At 39.9% G+C, this 18,767-nt stretch overlaps 1 protein-coding gene across 1 annotated transcript in view; it reads left to right on the forward strand.

Moving 5' to 3' along the window:
* The window catches only part of birc6 (baculoviral IAP repeat containing 6), a 164,152-nt gene that overhangs the window by 113,269 nt on the left and 32,116 nt on the right, over window positions 1-18,767 (forward strand). The window contains 3 exon segments of the mRNA XM_039784797.1: window positions 10,448-10,670; window positions 14,590-14,735; window positions 17,020-17,130. Of these exon segments, the coding sequence (XP_039640731.1) occupies window positions 10,448-10,670; window positions 14,590-14,735; window positions 17,020-17,130 (480 nt within the window).

Below are 18,767 nucleotides of genomic sequence, written 5' to 3' on the forward strand. Positions count from 1 at the left end.
TAGTGTTATTTAGACCCATGGTGTATGTTGACAGTGCTTGTTTATGGGAGTTTACGCCTGCAGTAAGGTATCAGCCATGAACAGATCAGAAATGTATTGGATAACCTCTAGATAATACCATTAGTTAAACATTGATTGGCATCATCTTTGATTTCAGTACTGGATATCAGATTGTTGCATCCCTTGTTGTCTGTCCATCTGAATTGGCCAGCTTAACATCATCAACCCTGCCTCCATCCCACTCTCAATATCACCAGGCAGACCAATGGTTTATAGTTTCACTATTATCTTGACCTCAGGGGTAATAGAACGCTGCAGCTGAATTGGCGGTCGGTAAAACAACGATTCTGTGATAATGATCTTTCCTCCACGCTCCCATCCTCACAACCCCATCACATCTTCACTGCCTGCTAGTTATGGATGCTGACCAGGTGAAGAAGGGATGAGCCTTTTTATATACAGTACAAGCCAAAAGTTTGGACACCCCTTCTCCTTCAATGCGTTTCCTTTTTTATTTTCATGACTATTTACATTGTAGATTCTAACTGAAGGCATCAAAACTATGAATGAACACATATGGAATTATGTACTTAACAATAAAGTGTGAAATAACTGAAAACGTGTCTTTATATTTTAGATTCTTCAAAGTAGCCACCCTTTGCTTTTTTATTAATAAGGGAAAAAATTCCACTAATTAACCCTGACAAAGCACACCTGTGAAGGTAAAACCATTTCAGGTGACTACCTCATGAAGCTCATTGAGAGAACACCAAGGGTTTGCAGAGTTATCAAAAAAGCAAAGGGTGGCTACTTTGAAGAATCTAAAATATAAGACATGTTTTCAGTTATTTCACACTTTTTTGTTAAGTACATAATTCCATATGTGTTCATTCATAGTTTTGATGCGTTCAGTGAGAATCTACAATGTAAATAGTCATGAAAATAAAGAAACACATTGAATGAGAAGGTGTGTCCAAGATATATATATATATATAATATATATATATATATATATATATATATATATATATATATATATATATATATATATATATATATATATATACACACACACACACACACACACACACACACACACAACACACACACACACACACACACACACACACACACACACACACACACACAGAGAGAGAGAGAACAGGCCAAAAGTGTGTGTATATATATTTTAAGATGCCACAGCAACAATAATTATTTCTGTAACAGGAAGGCATATAAAACTTAACGCCTTACCTTTTTCATTGTATTTGAGGGCAGATACAAGCTGAAACACTTAATGTTTTCACCGTAAGGGTCCAGCAAACAAAATGCTCTCAAGCTTTTAGCCTCTGTGACTCTTATTGGCCAGTCAGTAGAGATACAAACCTCTCCAATATGGTTTATATAATAAGGTTTTGTAATAATTAAAAACTAAAATGACAGGAGTCATACAGTATGTTTCAAATAGACGTAAGACAGATCCAGACAGTCAGGATGTCCACACAGAATGTCAACTCAAAGTTACTTGAGTAAAGCGCTGAGCAATATATCAAAATTCATCAATATATAAAGCCAGATATCGTCCTAAACTTTGGATATCGTAATGTTACACTGTTGTCTTTTCCTGGTTTCACAGGCTACATTATAGTGATTTCATTTTCTGACTTCACCAGATGGTTCTGGCTATTCTACGATTTGCATTAACTCACTTAGTCCACTGTACTGATGATTACTTGTCAAAAATGTAAATATTTTGTGAAAGTACAAACAGTCAATACAATATCTCCATCGAGGTATTTGTTCAAAAATAGTTATTTTTTTTGTTTATTTTTTCTCTATCGCCCATCTCTACTTGAGTAGCTTGGTTTATAAAGGGATTCCTGTGCACACAAATGCACTTTTCCTTCTGTCCTTTGAAATGGCTCAGAGCTTCAGGCCACTTTTTACTAGCTGTTCCACATAGTCTAGCTTTGATGCACATTATCTACAGTGTTCGCTGAGGCAGGCTGTGTTGGCGGAGACATGTCACGGTCTTCCTATTTCAGTTACCCTCTGCTCTGTTCCATTGCCCAAGAGGGGTCAGGAAGACCTGACACTGTGGAGCCATGAGCTTGAGTCAGAGTGTTGGCCACCCACTCGGTGTGAGTTGTGTGTTCAACTTTTTCTTCCCTTTGGGAACAGACACCCATCCTTTGTAGCAGCAACCAGCCCACGCACCCCTCTCCTGTTCACCCATGAGTTGAGACTCAGTGGTAACCCGTTGAATGTTTTCTATCGTTATTTTTATTGCCCATTACAGTAAACAAGTCAGCATGTGGGTTTTTATGAAGACCAATGACATCATATCCTATTGTCTCAGCGAGTCTGACACTGATATCAAAAAATGGTTGTGATTATCTTTCAAATATGGATATGGATTCTTGTTTTCACTTCATAAGTTTTCTCACGGGGACACGGTGGTGCGGTGGTTAGCACTGTCGCCTCACAGCAAGGAGGTTGTGGGTTCGTACCCCGGTTGGCCCGGCCTTTCTGTGTGGAGTTTGCATGTTCTCCCCGTGTCTGTGTGGGTTCTCTCCGGGTACTCCGGCTTCCTCCCGCCGACCAAAGACATGCGGGCTAGGTTTATTGGTGTCCCTAAATTGTCCGTAGGTGTGCATGTGTGAGTGAGTGGTTGTTCGTCTATGTGTGGCCCTGCGATGGACTGGCGACCTGTCCTGGGTGTACCCCGCCTTTCGCCCGACGTATGCTGGGATTGGCTCCAGCCCCCCCACGACCCTGTGCGCGGGATAAGTGGTTGACGATGGATGGATGGATGGATGGAAGTTTTCTCACTTCTTATGCCTGCTGTGGAACTATCTTCAGTAATAACAGAGGTGTCTATTTCTAAACCAGTTCCCATTCTCCACCCCCTGTAAAATACCAAACGTCAGTCTGTCAGCTGTAATTACAGGAATCTTTGCATCTTAACAAGGACCTGTGGGGCACAATAGGCACTAAATTGGATCAAACGTAAGACTGGAATCCTGAGTGGATGACATGGTTTGGGTGTTAATTAGCATTTGTCTGTTTGGCATATGATGGCTGTGCAGGATTTTCTGTGGTTGATTATCAGTACTATTCCCAGGTTTGAACTACTATGATGAGATGTGCTTGTCCTTGTACTGGTGAGCAAAGAAGTCTAAAAGGATAAAAAGTACATGTATGTCTTTTTATTCGACAGTACACATTGAAGACAGCCATAATATACATGTAGAAAAGCCAGGAACCAGATTAAAACCTTCAGTGTTGTGCTCTTAATGTCACTGAGCCAGGCAGGTGTATTGCTGAGAACCCAATGAGTTGAATATACTGTAGTGCAATTTCAAAGCTTGCTCAAATGCTGTGGCCAGGGCTTATCTGCTGAACACTTTGTGCTATCAATGCCACATTTGGTGTCTGAGTAGCCATGACAAATGTGGTGCTATTTGGCCAATAGGTGGGGCTGTAGCAGCATTATCTAACAATTAAGAAAGGATGTCTGTCTGCGTGTAATCATGTATAACTGTCTATCGCATATCTCAAGAAATGTTCATCCAATGTACTTCCCACTAGGCAGGTGTATTGCTGAGGACTGAGTGCTGTGTCAAGTCGATCTCACGAATGATTCTTGACAACACTCCAAGCAGTCAACCTGCTCCGATTTTTTGGCCCTTTGAGCACCACAAGCAGAATGCCTTCTAGTTCCATTATATTGAAGAGAAGACCTGATTGTCCGTTTAGCATGACTTGCTAGTTTCCTCCATTTTGCATTAACAAAAAAACAGTAGTTGCCTATTTATGAAGGCAACGGGGCATGCAATAGGTTAGAGTAACAGTATATTTAACCAACACCCCCTGCTGGGTTACAAGGCTCAGCCTGTAGTACTTTACACTGTGAATTCAGATTTTTGAACAGGTCATTACAGATTGAATATTTAATTAGTAAGTGACTGCACAAGTATTGGTCGGGCTCTAATTTAAACTTTTACTACTGAAAAACAAGAATAGCAACCCATACTGCTAAAGAGGATACTAAGTTAAATTCTGTGTACATAATAACAGATTACAACTGAAATTGTAATTGTATTATGCCTGATGTCAAACCTCAGTGCCTCAGTACACTGCCAACACTCAGTTGTCAGCCATACAGAAGGCTAAGAGGACATAATTTAGAGACTCTCATCCCCCTGGATGCACAACAGGTACACTAATTCTACCATGTAACATTCATATTTCCAGCCATCCAGAATTGTAAGGAGTTCACATCCATAAACCAAAAACACTTGAGGCTCCCACTGCTTCTGGTGGGGGTTCTATGTACTGTATATAGTTTTACTCATGTTATTTCGATTTGTGTCTTTATCTGTTTTTTTTATATTTCCAGCCAGAGGAAGGATTGCATCACAGTCTTTAGACAAATGTTAAAGTGATGGTTCGGAGTAATTTCACCCTAGGGTCCTTTGCACCATGACCTCGAGCCAAACACCCCCCCAGAAGCTTTTTTCACCTGGGTCTAACATTGGGAGAGTTAGCGTAGAGTAGTGTTAGCCGCTGAATAGCTTAGCGCAGAGGCTAATGGATCCGAAGTGTCTCTTAACATTACCCCACTAATAATGCCCGAAATGATACCAACGGTCTACACTAGTACATATAGGTTATGCACTCATAAAACGATGGATTGTAAAGTTTGTAAGTACACCAGAAGGTTATGTAAATAACACTTGCCTGCTGGCTTCTGCTCTCTGCTGTTGTTGTTGCTGCTGTAAGACGAGTGCTTAGGGACATCTACAAATTACAACACCGAAAAGAGATGCAACAAAAATATTTTTTAATTTAACTTATTTTTTAAAGTAAGTGCTGTAGTATAACTAGCAGGAGACAAGTAATAATTGAGGTAAGTTTGGAGACATTACCTTATTTAATCATTAAATATATATATTAAATATTTTTGTTGCATCTCTTTTCGGTGTTGTAATTTGTAGATGTCCCTAACACTCTTCCCGGCCCGGTAAGTAACAGCAGCAGCGCAGCAGAGAGCAGAAGCCAGCAGGCAAGTGTTATTTACATAAACTTCTGGTGTACACAAATTTTACAATCCATCGTCTTATGAGTACATAACCTATTTGTACTACTGTAGACGTTTGGTATCATTTCGGCATTATTAGTGGAGTTATAATAAGACACTTCGATCCATTAGCTTCGCGCTAGGCTATTCAGCTGATTAACTGCTACGCTTAACGCACGCTCCCAATGTTCGACCCAGGTAAAAAAGCTTCTGAAAGTGTTTGCTCAGATCATTGTCAAATTTCCCATCACTTAAGTAAATATGGTGGATGGTGATTAACTGGATTCAATTCCATTTCAATTTTATTTATAATGTCAAATCATAACTTTACAGATAAAGTAAGTCTAGACCACACTCTAACTTCAGTTCCAACAGCCTAACAAGCACTTTTAGTAGTACTAGTTTGAGCCAGCTGCCAGACATATTTGATACTTTGATTACTTTGGTCTGTCAGTGACCTCAGTACTTTGTAAGTTACTCAGGGTTATTGTGTGGACTTACAGAGGCAGTAGATTCTGCCTTTATTATATACAGGTTGTGTGTATTTCTGGATGATTCACAACCTGATTTCAAATGCAACTTCCTCACATTATTTTGGGGAGGCAATTGATTGGACACTACGTGAGGCTACAGAGGCGAACAGGGAGACATTAAGATGCAACAGTAGTGCCTTTATTTCAAGCAGCCCTTACATATGCCACGCTAACTCATCGCAGGCGCTCCCTTTCAGGGCTAGGGGCCCCCATTAACTATTAATCAGCTGGAGCATCCAACATGGCTACTCGCAGCGCCCATCTCTGTACGGCCCCCAGAAGGCCCTAAATCACAGAGAATGGAGGCTTGCTGGTGATAGTTGCAGATGCGATGACTGCAGGTCAGCACTACCAAGATGGTCATAGCTGAGATGGATGTCCAGGCTCTGGGGTTGCCGCTTGGCCTGTGGCTCACAGGAGAACAGGCTCCGGTTTTCTCCTTAATATTTGCTCTGTAACACTGTTCAGGCTTCCAATTGGTGATGAAGTTTCTTGAATTTTATGGAAACGTGAGTATATTTAGGGGCTGGACAGGGAAAGCCAGTGCAAATATTGTTGTTTTGTGGTTTTATACCAGGTAGTTGTTGAAATCCCATGATTTTCATACCAAGTGCAATTGTAAACCATACCCAATTATTCATATCATAAGGTAAAAGGAAAATAACATTAATTTATGGAAGTGTGTTGCCATAGTTTTGGTATATCATAAAAAACAATATGTATGTCACCTAGGAAGCCTGAAAATAAGAGTAAAGAAAACCATTTGATGCATGATTTAAATCTGACTAATTAAGAAATAAACCAAGGATTGCATTGTGGGTTTTTGATTTACTCTTGGATTTGAACTTTAAATAATGACATGACTATTTGAATAAATCCTTCACTTTATCAACTTGTATTGTTTATCCCAAGTGTCTTCACTCTTACCCATGGCTAACCTAAACCATGGCCTTCAGCGATGCGGTGTGTCATCATTTAATAGTGCAAAGCGAGCTTCCTTAGGCCCCGTGCTTTTGAGCTTTAAAGTAACTGAACTAGATGATGTGTTTCTGCACCACCACCATGTTGAATATGAATGATTACTCCAAATACATTTTCTAATAAATAAATGTTTTGGCAATCCAACCAGTTGTTGAGATATTTCAGTCAAAAGTGAATGGTGGTGCTTAACGAACACTTCTGGAACAGCCAAAGTCATTGGGATTCATCCTCTGGGGGCCATGAATGGTTGATGGCCCAACATTGCCATTGCCTAAACCACGCTGCTAGCATGAGTCAAATGCTAGTAGAAGCGCAAATAAAATGCACAAAGCCTCCATCCCCTCCCTCTCTAACGCTAATGTGCAATAAACCCGCACCCCAACAACTGAGTGCAATAACCTCACTGGTGTAAAAAGGGTCATCTCATTGGTTGTATTTATCTTGATTTTTATATTTTACTGTTTAATATTTTATTTATATTGTCATTCTGAAGAGCTGCTAAACTGTTTTGTTGTTTTAAAACGACAATAAAGATCTATTCTGATTTTGAGGTGATCATTATGAGAAAAAACTAATTTAAAGAGCAAATTCTATACTTTATTTTCATTGCACAGGCTTGTGTACAATGGAATTTACTGTGCTGTACCTGAATATAAAAGTACTTAAAGTAATAAATACACAAATAAAACCCTTATTTATACATTGGATAGTTTTTTTAATCATTAAACCTTTCAGTTCTTTGTACATTTCACTACAGCAGAGGTTTTCCAAAGTCTAAAAAAATTGAAAAATAGAAACAAAAGGGAGAATAAGGCTGTGTGTGTTGGTCAGCACCCAAGTGTATTCTATTGTCCGCGGCACTCGACAATGTCCTTTTCTATCTAGCTTTGTTTATTACCCGTTAAAAAAATAAAATAAAAGGCCTGTACAGTGGGGCAAAACAGTATTTAGTCAGCCACCAATTGTGCAAGTTTTCCCACTTAAAAAGATGAGAGAGGCCTGTAATTTTCATCATAGGTACACTTCAACTATGAGAGAAAATGAGGAAAAAATTCCAGAAAATCACATTGTAGGATTTTTAATGAATTTATTTGCAAATTATGGTGGAAAATAAGTATTTGGTCAATAACAAAAGTTCATCTCAATACTTTGTTATATACCCTTTGTTGGCAATGACAGAGGTCAAAGTTTTCTGTAAGTCTTCACAAGGTTTTCACACACTGTTGCTGGTATTTTGGCCCATTCCTCCATGCAGATCTCATCTAGAGCACTGATGTTTTGGGGCTGTCGCTGGGCAACACGGACTTTCAACTCCCTCCAAAGATTTTCTATGGGGTTGAGATCTGGAGACTGGCTAGGCCACTCCAGGACCTTGAAATGCTTCTTACGAAGCCACTCCTTCGTTGCCCGGGCGGTGTGTTTGGGATCATTGTCATGCTGAAAGACCCAGCCACGTTTCATCTTCAATGCCCTTGCTGATGGAAGGAGGTTTTCACTCAAAATCTCACGATACATGGCCCCATTCATTCTTTCCTTTACACGGATCAGTCGTCCTGGTCCCTTTGCAGAAAAACAGCCCCAAAGCATGATGTTTCCACCCCCATGCTTCATAGTAGGTATGGTGTTCTTTGGATGCAACTCAGCATTCTTTCTCCTCCAAACACGACGAGTTGAGTTTTTACCCAAAAGTTCTATTTTGGTTTCATCTGACCATATGACATTCTCCCAATCCTCTTCTGAATCATCCAAATGCTCTCTAGCAAACTTCAGACGGGCCTGGACATGTACTGGCTTAAGCAGGGGGACACGTCTGGCACTGCAGGATTTGAGTCCCTGGCGGCGTAGTGTGTTCCTGATGGTAGCCTTTGTTACTTTGGTCCCAGCTCTCTGCAGGTCATTCACTAGGTCCCCTTGTGTGGTTCTGGGATTTTTGCTCACTGTTCTTGTGATCATTTTGACCCCATGGGGTGAGATCTTGCGTGGAGCCCCAGATCGAGGGAGATTATCAGTGGTCTTGTATGTCTTCCATTTTCTAATAATTGCGCCCACAGTTGATTTCTTCACACCAAGCTGCTTACCTATTGCAGATTCAGTCTTCCCAGCCTGGTGCAGGTCTACAATTTTGTTTCTGGTGTCCTTTGACAGCTCTTTGGTCTTGGCCATAGTGGAGTTTGGAGTGTGACTGTTTGAGGTTGTGGACAGGTGTCTTTTATACTGATACCAAGTTCAAACAGGTGCCATTAATACAGGTAGCGAGTGGAGGACAGAGGAGCCTCTTAAAGAAGTTACAGATCTGTGAAAGCCAGAAATCTTGCTTGTTTGTAGGTGACCAAATACTTATTTTACCAAGGAATTTACCAATGAATTCATTAAAAATCCTACAATGTGATTTTCTGGATTTTTTTTTTCTCATTTTCTCTTAGTTTTCTCTATGATAAAAATTACAGGCCTCTCTCATCTTTTTAAGTGGGAGAACTTGCACAATTGGTGGCTGACTAAATACTTTTTTGCCCCACTGTATCTAAAAAGTGTTTTTTGTGCTGCCCTTTCCTTTTTATGCTTTTCTTTTCCATTAAAGTCCACTTGACATTTATTACCCTCAGTGAAGGGAAAAACACATCTGACATTGACACAGAGCAAGAGGAATTCTGATGAGTTGCACACAAATGCTCAGAGTAATTGCATAGATGGAACTAGAAGGGATTGGGATTCCATGCTAGGTGTCTCTACACTGGTTAAAGGATTTGAGAGCAGATTAAAGCCTTGGGAGGTCAGTGTTGTGCAGAGGCTGGTATAGGACAGTAGGGAGCTGGGAATTTCAATATAAATGTAAAACAGTCTGGAGCCACAAACGAGCTGTTTATTTAGAGGATGACACTTCAAGGCAAGCACATGGACACACAAGTACCTCCACACACAGCAGACAGCCCCTCTCAGAAAATGATCCAGCTTACATGGTCAGCCTGTTGATGCTTCCTTCACTGTCTCAACAGACCCTTATTATTAGTATTTGATTGGCTTCTGTTCAAGTGCTGCTGGATGCCAACTGGCAAACAATGGCTGAAAATGAACCCAACACGGAGTCTTGGATAACATTTGCCAAACTGTTTTTCTCATTTTGTTTTAGAATTGGCGCAAACCAACCTCACTGTAACTCGTTCCTAAAGCCCCTGCTCCTTCTCACAGTAACTTGATATCTTCAGGCTTTGGCAGGATTACTTCAAAGATGCACTTTTATTTTTATTTTTTTTTATTTACAGTTTCTTTGGCTACACTGGGGTTTAGGGATGCAATGTCGGGGCAGTCAGCCCATCACATCTGTCCAGACTGGAAATGTTGGGCATTTCCATGAATAACTTTGGTGATCTTTTGATTTTCATTTAATGCTATCATTTGGTCAAATGACATGGCTACATTTGCTTAGTTAGCTTTCCCTATTAACATCAGCATGTTAGCATTGTCATCGTGAGCATGTTCATGTTAGCATTCAGCTCAAAGCACCACTGTGTCTAATTACAACCTTGCAGAGCTGCCAGCATGTCTGTAGATTCTTGGTCAGATATAACCTCACAGTCTTCAGCGTCATGTGGTAATTTTTTACTTTCTGAAGTTGGCCAGACAAACAGGATATCTTCCTCATTTACTGATTGGAGAGCTGCTCAACAGCAGTGCACTCAGTGCTGCCACCAGTGAGAGACTGCCGCTTTGTTGTAATATAGCTGGCCATTTGGCAGCCCTGAGCGCATGAAAAGACCTGTCTAGTGTCATTTTGTTATTACGTTGCATGCACTTCACATCACACTATCCTTTTAAGCATCTAACACTTTGTATCCTTCTTGTCTCTCTGCAGTCCTAGATATGGCCCGTCATGTGCCCCTGTATCGGGCACTATTGGAGCTGCTAAGGGCCATTTCCACATGCACGGCCCTGGTTCCTCTGCTGCTGCCTCTCTCCGGAGACCCGGGCCAGGACGAGGAGGACGAGGATGAAGAACACTGTGAGGGACAGACCTCTGTAGGGATGCTGCTTGCCAAGATGAAGACATGTGTGGACACATACACCAATCGTCTCAGGTGAGATGGCCAAATTCCATAGGACTTGGAATCATTTATTTGTTTCTTCAGGTTTTTAAATTTCAAATATAGAACCCAAATGTTACACAGAAGTTAAACATATACCTACATATATCTAGAATGATCTTCTCTTTTGAGCTTAAACAGACTTTGTGCATAGGAGTAATGTCTGATTTAATACTTTGATCCAGCCATAACCCCACCACTCTATAAACCCACTCTAGTATCATTCACTCTCCTGCTCTCTGCAATACTGCTGATCTGGGAATCTTCATATCTATAGCCCTGTTCACACTTGGAATTGAAATGCACCCTGGGTGATGTGAATGTTCCCCTAGAGGCATCCAGGACGCATTGAGTCACTAAGCTGTTTTTGGGGGTGGTCAGGGAATGTCTAGAAATGTGCAGTGTGTTTTATTATGGAAAGGAAAGGTTTTAGTCTCACTGTAAAAATCCAATATTTGATCTGCATAAAGTGCTGTACGTTCTGCACGCTCTACATACGTAACTTAAGAGATGTGTCCACGCTATCTCCCTCACTAGGCATGGGCCGGTATGAGATTCTGACGGTATGATAACCTTCAGCAAAAATACCACGCTTTCACAGAGCTGTAATTGCGGTATTGCAATTACAGCTCTAAAATGTATTTTGAAATGTGGGGTAAACAACTTCTTTTCCTCCATTGAACATACTATATTTTATTTTAAACAGCATATATAATATTTGTTATATTTTTAAATGTGTACCATATTAAGTTTAAATAAATAATACAATCATATTTTTGATGTGGATCCCCCTTTGCTGCCAGAGCTACTGCTGCCCTATAAAGAAGAAAAATAGACATGTTCATTTAACCGTAATCTGTAATGACAGTTAACTCTGGTCTAAAAATGTGTCCTTTTGGTAATATAGCACTGGATTTAACATTAATTTTAACAAAATATTTCATGATGTAATTGCTTTTCTGTAAAAAGATATATCACTACAATTACCTCTACTATGAATTGTATAAATAATGCTACGATTAAATTTTTCTCAATGGAAATGCACACATATACACATGGAGAGAGAGTGCGTGTTTACATGCTCTCGCCGTACAACACAGATAGTCGCAAAAGCAGATGTACACAATGGTGGAAGATTCAAACAACAGACGTGACACCAGCTCAACTTATTTTAACACCAAAGTAAAAGTACTAACTTAGCAGAAAATGTCTACTTGTCTGCTTAGTGAAGTTACGTTAGAAAGAAAGAAATAGCTGATGTTAGCCGTGTTCTCTGCCTCTGTAGCAGCTTGAAGTAATTATTGCACTATTGTTAGACATGCTATGTTAACTCTCATAGCTGATTGCAAACGTTCATTCAAAGACAGCGTTACCTTCAATTTGTTTGGGGCGTCTGTGCTTTTTCAGTACTTGAAAAATTCCCACATAGCCGGCTTGAGTCTTTTTTAGACGTGCGGGAAGAGATCGGGGGTTTCATCTCCTGCAGCCATCATGCACAGACACTCGCACCGACATCAGGAGGGGGAGAGGCCGTCATACTCTACGCTGCACATTGGCAGACAGAGGGATTTCTGAACTGCACTTTCTGTCCGCGACGACCCATAAAAAACAGCTCATACCACAGGAACGGTATAACGGAAGATTTTAGTGGTTTTGAAACCGTAACTTTTTCATACCGTGGTATACCTTAAAACGGTAACGGGCCCATGCCTATCCCTCACCCACAGCTCCTGGAAGCTGCTTGACAACATGTTGTTCTCAGGTTTACATGCATATACTCTGCATACATGCATGTCAAAAGTTCCTGATTATTAATGATGTATGTGGTGGTATTTTCAGAAAATGCCTGTCATGAATGTTGTAGCAGCCATCCTGTGGCAGCATGGTTCATGTCAGGTACATAAGGAAGAAAAGCTTATAGTTACTTCCACCAGGAGCTTCTGTTAACAATTTGGTTTGTCCATTTGTTGATTGGCTGGTTTGTCTGTCAGCAGGATTACAGAAAAACTACTGACCACATTTTTATAAAACTTGGTGGAAGGGTGTATTGCCAAGAAATAAAACCAAATAAAATTTTGGAGCAGATCCGAGTTACGTGGCAGATACAAAAATAATTTTTCACTTTTGTTAACATTGCGAGAGAGGCATTTGTGCTGCATTCATGTGGTGTCGGACTAACGTGAACCACTCAAATCAGAACCATAGACTGTATAAAATATGGTTGTAGTCTCCGTGATGTCACCCATAGGTTTCAGAAGAGCAATAATGGAGTGGTGGAGCTTGGATTTAATTCTTCAGCTATGGGTAAACGATACTTGGCTGAAAAAACTGAATTAAGGACTTGGTTAACGCCAGTTGCCAATAATGTATTTGAAGTCTACTGCTTCTTATACAAGCGAGAAAGCAATTAAACTGGGAGCGTTGGGTGTATGGGGTGCTGAGACACATCTAACTGCTGTCAAGGGTCTCCAGCAAACGATAGCCATCCACCAGTTCTGCCAACTATCTGGCGGGCCCCGGCCCCTCTGCCTCGGCTAGATCCACACAGCCGCTGGGCCACTTTTGGATCAGAGCCAACACTAAGAGTGGAGGAAATCGGAAATTGTTTCAGGCTATGTTTCCGGACTCTGACATCTGACCTTTTTTTTCTTTTTTCCTGGGATGTTGTGCTATAAGTCCTAAATTTCAGTCCCATTGATATTAATGTCTTAGATTTGACTTGTTGTTGACTTGATTCTGTACCAGGAGGTGGGGGCCACTAAGTCTTTTCATCCTCTTGTTTAAATGCACATTTTCAATTTGCACATAATGCCGGAAATTAAAAAAATCTTTTTTTAAAATATTCCATCAGAAGAAAGTCGGTATGTCGATAAAAAGGAACCACAACAACTTGCAATGGAAATCAAGTTGAGCTTTAATGTTTTTCTCTGCATTTATATCAGTGACACATTTTATCTCAGGTTTTCTTTCTAACATTACAATAATCATCAAATGATGTTAGCATAACAGCGAGAAATTGTCTTGTCAGAACACAGATTGTGATTTGTATATGCTGAACTCTAGTACAGTTTCTTGGTCCAAATACAGGTTAGGGGAAAGTGTTGACTTTAGCAACACTTTGAGGGAAGCACTGCCAGATTCAGATTAAACTGCTACTTCCTTGAAGGTTCCCTTGTATTACTGCATTTTGGTTTTCCTCAAAAAAAAAAGAGATTGTCAGCCGCCTCGGGCAGAGCTCCGATACATGATTACCGCCAGTTAATGGCCCTCCCCAACAGACGGGGTGTGGAATGAAAGTGTGTTTCGTTTTATCTTGTGTGATGTGTCACAGTGGAAGATATCCAATGCAGTGTCTGGGATCCTGAACGATGTCTTGACAAAAATAATGTGCTGTGTTATTTGTCATAAACAGGATCAACTATTAACTTTTTCGTCCACCAGCCGAATGGCTTGTGAATGTTCAAATATTACCAGCCACTCAATGGATTACATTGTTTTTTGGCTGGTGAGAGAAGCAAATCTACCAGCATTTGGTTGGTAGATGGTGCTAATTTTGGACCCTGTTCATATAAACGTGTGAATTTCTTGCCTTCTCCTGCCCCATTGACAACTTCTACAGTCTGGTCTGTGATGTCGAGCAACAGGAGCGACTGTACGCATGGTGAAGCCAAAGAGGAATTATGTTTTTTTTTATTTTTTCATTTCATTGGACCTAGAACCACTTTTACTCTCACCCTGCACCAGGAGCATTATACCAAAATAATAAGTAAAGGATTTGCCAAAGAATACTACAATGTCTTTTGAAAACTTAAAGGGAAAATAATAAGTTTACCTTTTTTAAAAAGATTCACACAAAATTGGATCTCTGAAATCCACATGATTAAATGGCTGAATGTATATCTGTGTGTTTCAGGTCAAAGAAAGATAAGAGTAAAGGTGTGGTGAAGGCAGACAGCTCCGATCCAGAGCCCGAGGGTTTGACTCTGCTGGTGCCTGACATCCAGAGGACAGCTGAGATAGTCTACGCTGCTACTACCAGCCTACGGCAAGCCAACCAGGGTATGTAGAAATCACACACGTCTGACTCTATGGCCAAACGCTGTGGCAGCTGACTTCACGTTATCTGTACTGTTTGATTTAAATCACAGCTTGAAAAAGACTTGGTTAACAGCAATACATATTTACATCCATACATTCAAACTCATGGGCAACACAAACCCAGTTTCACATAATAATAATTTATCTGATTTGTTATCTGAATTATTTTAGCAAGTCCCTGCTTGCCTATCTCCCTCTCTCCATTTTTGTCTCACATCCTCATCTGTTGTCTGTGTCCTGTCCTCTCGGTGAAGGACACAAAAAAGGGACAAAACGTCTGAATCCCCTCAGTTTTAATAATATCATCGATATCGTCCGCCACATTATATAACATCACAGCAAAGAATACTAATTACGCCCCACCGCCCATTTCTTTCAGCTCCCTTCAGAGAATGATTTGGTCCGGGGTTAGGGTGTGGGGGGGGGACAGGACGGGACTCCTAGCTCCTGGAAGTTGGCTGAAGATTGGAAGGGAATTGAAGGGCATTTGGTTGGGAGGGGAAATTCTAGGTGACTGCATAGGGCTGCAACTAACGATTATTTTCATTGTCGATTAATCTGTTGATTATTTTCTCGATTAATCGATTAGTTGTTTGGTCTACAAAATGTCAGAAAATGGTGAAAAATGTGGATCAGCCCAAGATGACGTCCTCAAATGTCTTGTTTTGTCCACAACTCAAAGATCTTCAGTTTACTGTCCCAGAGGAGAGAAGAAACTAGAACAATATTCACATTTAAGAAGCTGGAATCAAAGAATTTTTGCTTTTGTCTTAAGAAATTACTCAAACTGACTAATCGATTATCAAAATAGTTGGCGATTCATTTAAGAGTTGACAACTATTCGATTAATCGATTAATCTTTGCAGCTCTACATCTGTAACATCTCCTTTTCTTTAGCTGGTGGAAAATAAGCATGCTTAACACAGGGGTTGATTCCTTAACTTCCCTTGCGTGCATGCAGCTGTTGGAATACACACATGCTTAGCATAACAAGTGCAAGTAAACATGTCCCAATTTAAAAATTTATTTTTTTCTTCTTCACATTTTTTCCTTAAAGGGGTGCTATGCAGTTTTGGCACTTTCTTCTCTGTTTTTTCTCTTTTTGCTGGTAGGTTTCTCTATAGAGCTCCCCCCACAGCTTCAGAATAGGTATTTGGCAACACTGTTGTAAAAACTGGTTGCCCACTCTCCCCCTCCCATCTTCTCCCTCTGGTCATGTGCATTTGTTTTCAAAGAAGCCGGCGAACGCACGGAGCCATGTCCACTGAGGTTTTTCTCTCCTGGGTCCGTAACAATATTCTTTTTCCCTACAATGGCCTTAGAACGCTGTCAGAGCAGAAGCAACTTCCCTAGCTTTCTGCTTTTTTTTGCCGGCTCAGCCATGACGATAGTGTGAAAAACTCCATTGCTACCTTGTTGTTATAGCTAGCCAGTTCCTGAAAGGGGGCATGTAGCAGCCTGTATGTGTGCAGTGCTGTGAAGCAATTTGTTACATGGCGAGACCTGATATCACGCAATACTTCCTGACGCTGATGCTGGCGGCTCGCCGGCCCAAAGTTGCAAGGGTGGTTTTTCTGCTCACAGGCACTAGGGGGGAGCAAGACGACCACCATTCAACTCGAAAAAAGTCATATAACTATTCCAATGACTCCAAAGCTGTTCAGTTAAGGTAAATTAAGCTAAAAAACTGCGTAGTTCCCCTTTAACATTTGTTTGGTCAGAGCTACAAAAATTAAACCTGAGGTGTGATAAACTGTAGTTATCCTTTGAAAAGAAGCTTGATGCAGACGGGTTCCTGAGAAAAACGTTTTTACATTAACTTTTACATCACCTTAACAGAACTAGTTCAACTTGTTTAGTCATATTTGTTTCCACTGGTCTGTAGTGCTTGTTTATGGGCATGCCTGTATCTGTGTGTTTGACAGACATTAGTGCTAACAGGGGCGTAAGCATTAAATCCTGGGCCCTGTAGAAAGGCATTCTCTATGGGCCCCTCCCCTCATCCACAGCTATTCATTCAAGCATCTTTTTGGGCCCTCCTCACATGAGGGCCCTGGGTACTCGGTCCCCTTTTTCCCCACAGTCCGACACCCCTGAGTGCTAAGGTGGCTTTCCTGATCAGTAGCCCTGTGGCAGCCTGGAAAGACATTCTGAACCTGATCACTCTCAGAATTCCTCCACCCTGCTCTTTCTCACTCCTGTCTTCATGCTTTGTGTTCCCACCCCCACACCACCTCTTTACCAGAGAGGAAGCTGGTGGAGTCTTCCAGGAAGGTGTCCAGTCGTCCCAAGCCCCTGTCCATTCTACGCTCTCTAGAGGAAAAATACGTAGCTGCCATGAAGAAGCTGCAGTTCGGTGAGTTTACATGTTTGCTTTGGGTTATAAGTTTGTGTAATGCACTTAGATATGTACATGTTGTAATTTTTCTTCTTTACATGCTCTGTAACATCAATGTCTGTTGGTTTGACTTTGTGCACACGTCAGTAAAAACTCTTGACACACACACTCTTCCCTTCATGATAGATGGATAGATAGATAGATAGATATAGATATATATGTATATAATAATAATAATAATAATAATAATAATAAATTGAATTTATATAGCGCTTTTCATGGACTCAAAGTGTGTGTATATGTATGTGTATAAATATGTGTGTGTGTGTGTGTGTGTGTGTGTGTATATGTATATATATGTGTGTGTGTATATATATGTGTGTGTGTGTGTGTATATATATATATATATATATATGTATGTATGTATGTATGTATGTATGTATGTATATGTATGTATGTATATATGTATGTATATGTATGTATATATGTATGTATATGTATGTATATGTATATGTATGTATATGTATGTATATGTATGTATATATATGTATGTATATGTATGTATATATATATATGTATGTATATATATATATATGTATGTTATATATATATATGTATGTATATATATATGTATTATATATATATGTATGTATATGTTGTATATATATATGTATGTATGTATATTATGTATGTATATATATATGTATGTATGTATATGTATGTGTATATATATATGTATGCCTCTCTCTTACCTCCTCCTCTCTCTCTCTCTCTCTCTCTCTTCTCTCTCTCTCTCTCTTTCTCTCTTTTCTCTCTCTCTCTCTCTCTCTTTCTCTTCTCTCTCTCTCTTTCTCTCTCTCTCTCTCTCTCTCTCTCTCTCTCTCTTCTCTCTCCTCTCTCTCTTTCTCTTTCTTGTTCTCTTATATCTCTTTCTTATCTCTTTGCCTATCTCTTCCTCTCTCTTCTTTTTTGTATCTCCTGTCTCTATCTTCTTGTGTGTATATATACTCTCTCTATGTTGTATGTGTGTATATACTCCTATGTGTATATATGCTCTCTGTTGTTGTGTGTGTATACCTGTGTCTCTCTGTGTATATGTGTGTGTCTGTGCCTCTGTCTATCTCTCTTGTCTCTGTCTCTCTTGTCTCTCCTTGTTCTTGTCTCCTGTCTGTGTGTCTATATCTATGTGTATTGTGTGTGTCTATATCTATTGTGTGTGTATATTGTGTATGTGTGTATCTATATTTTATCTATATGTCTCTATGTGTTGTGTGTTGTGTGTGTGTATGTTGTATATATGTGTGTATATATATATGTGTGTATATATATGTATATATATGTATATGTGTATATATATATATATGTGTATGTATGTATATGTGTGTATATATATGTGTGTATATATATGTATATATATGTATATGTGTATATATATATATGTGTATGTATGTATATGTGTGTATATATATGTGTGTATGTGTGTGTGTGTGTGTGTGTGTGTGTATGTATGTGTGTGTATATGTATGTGTGTGTGTATGTATATATATATATATACAGTGCCTTGCGAAAGTATTCTGCCCCCGTTTCGACCTTTTGCCACATTTCAGGCCTCAAACATAAAGATATAAAACTGCAATTTTTTGTGAAGAATCAAC

The sequence above is a fragment of the Perca fluviatilis genome, chromosome 19, assembly GCF_010015445.1.
Source record: "Perca fluviatilis chromosome 19, GENO_Pfluv_1.0, whole genome shotgun sequence".
Taxonomy (NCBI): domain Eukaryota; kingdom Metazoa; phylum Chordata; class Actinopteri; order Perciformes; family Percidae; genus Perca; species Perca fluviatilis.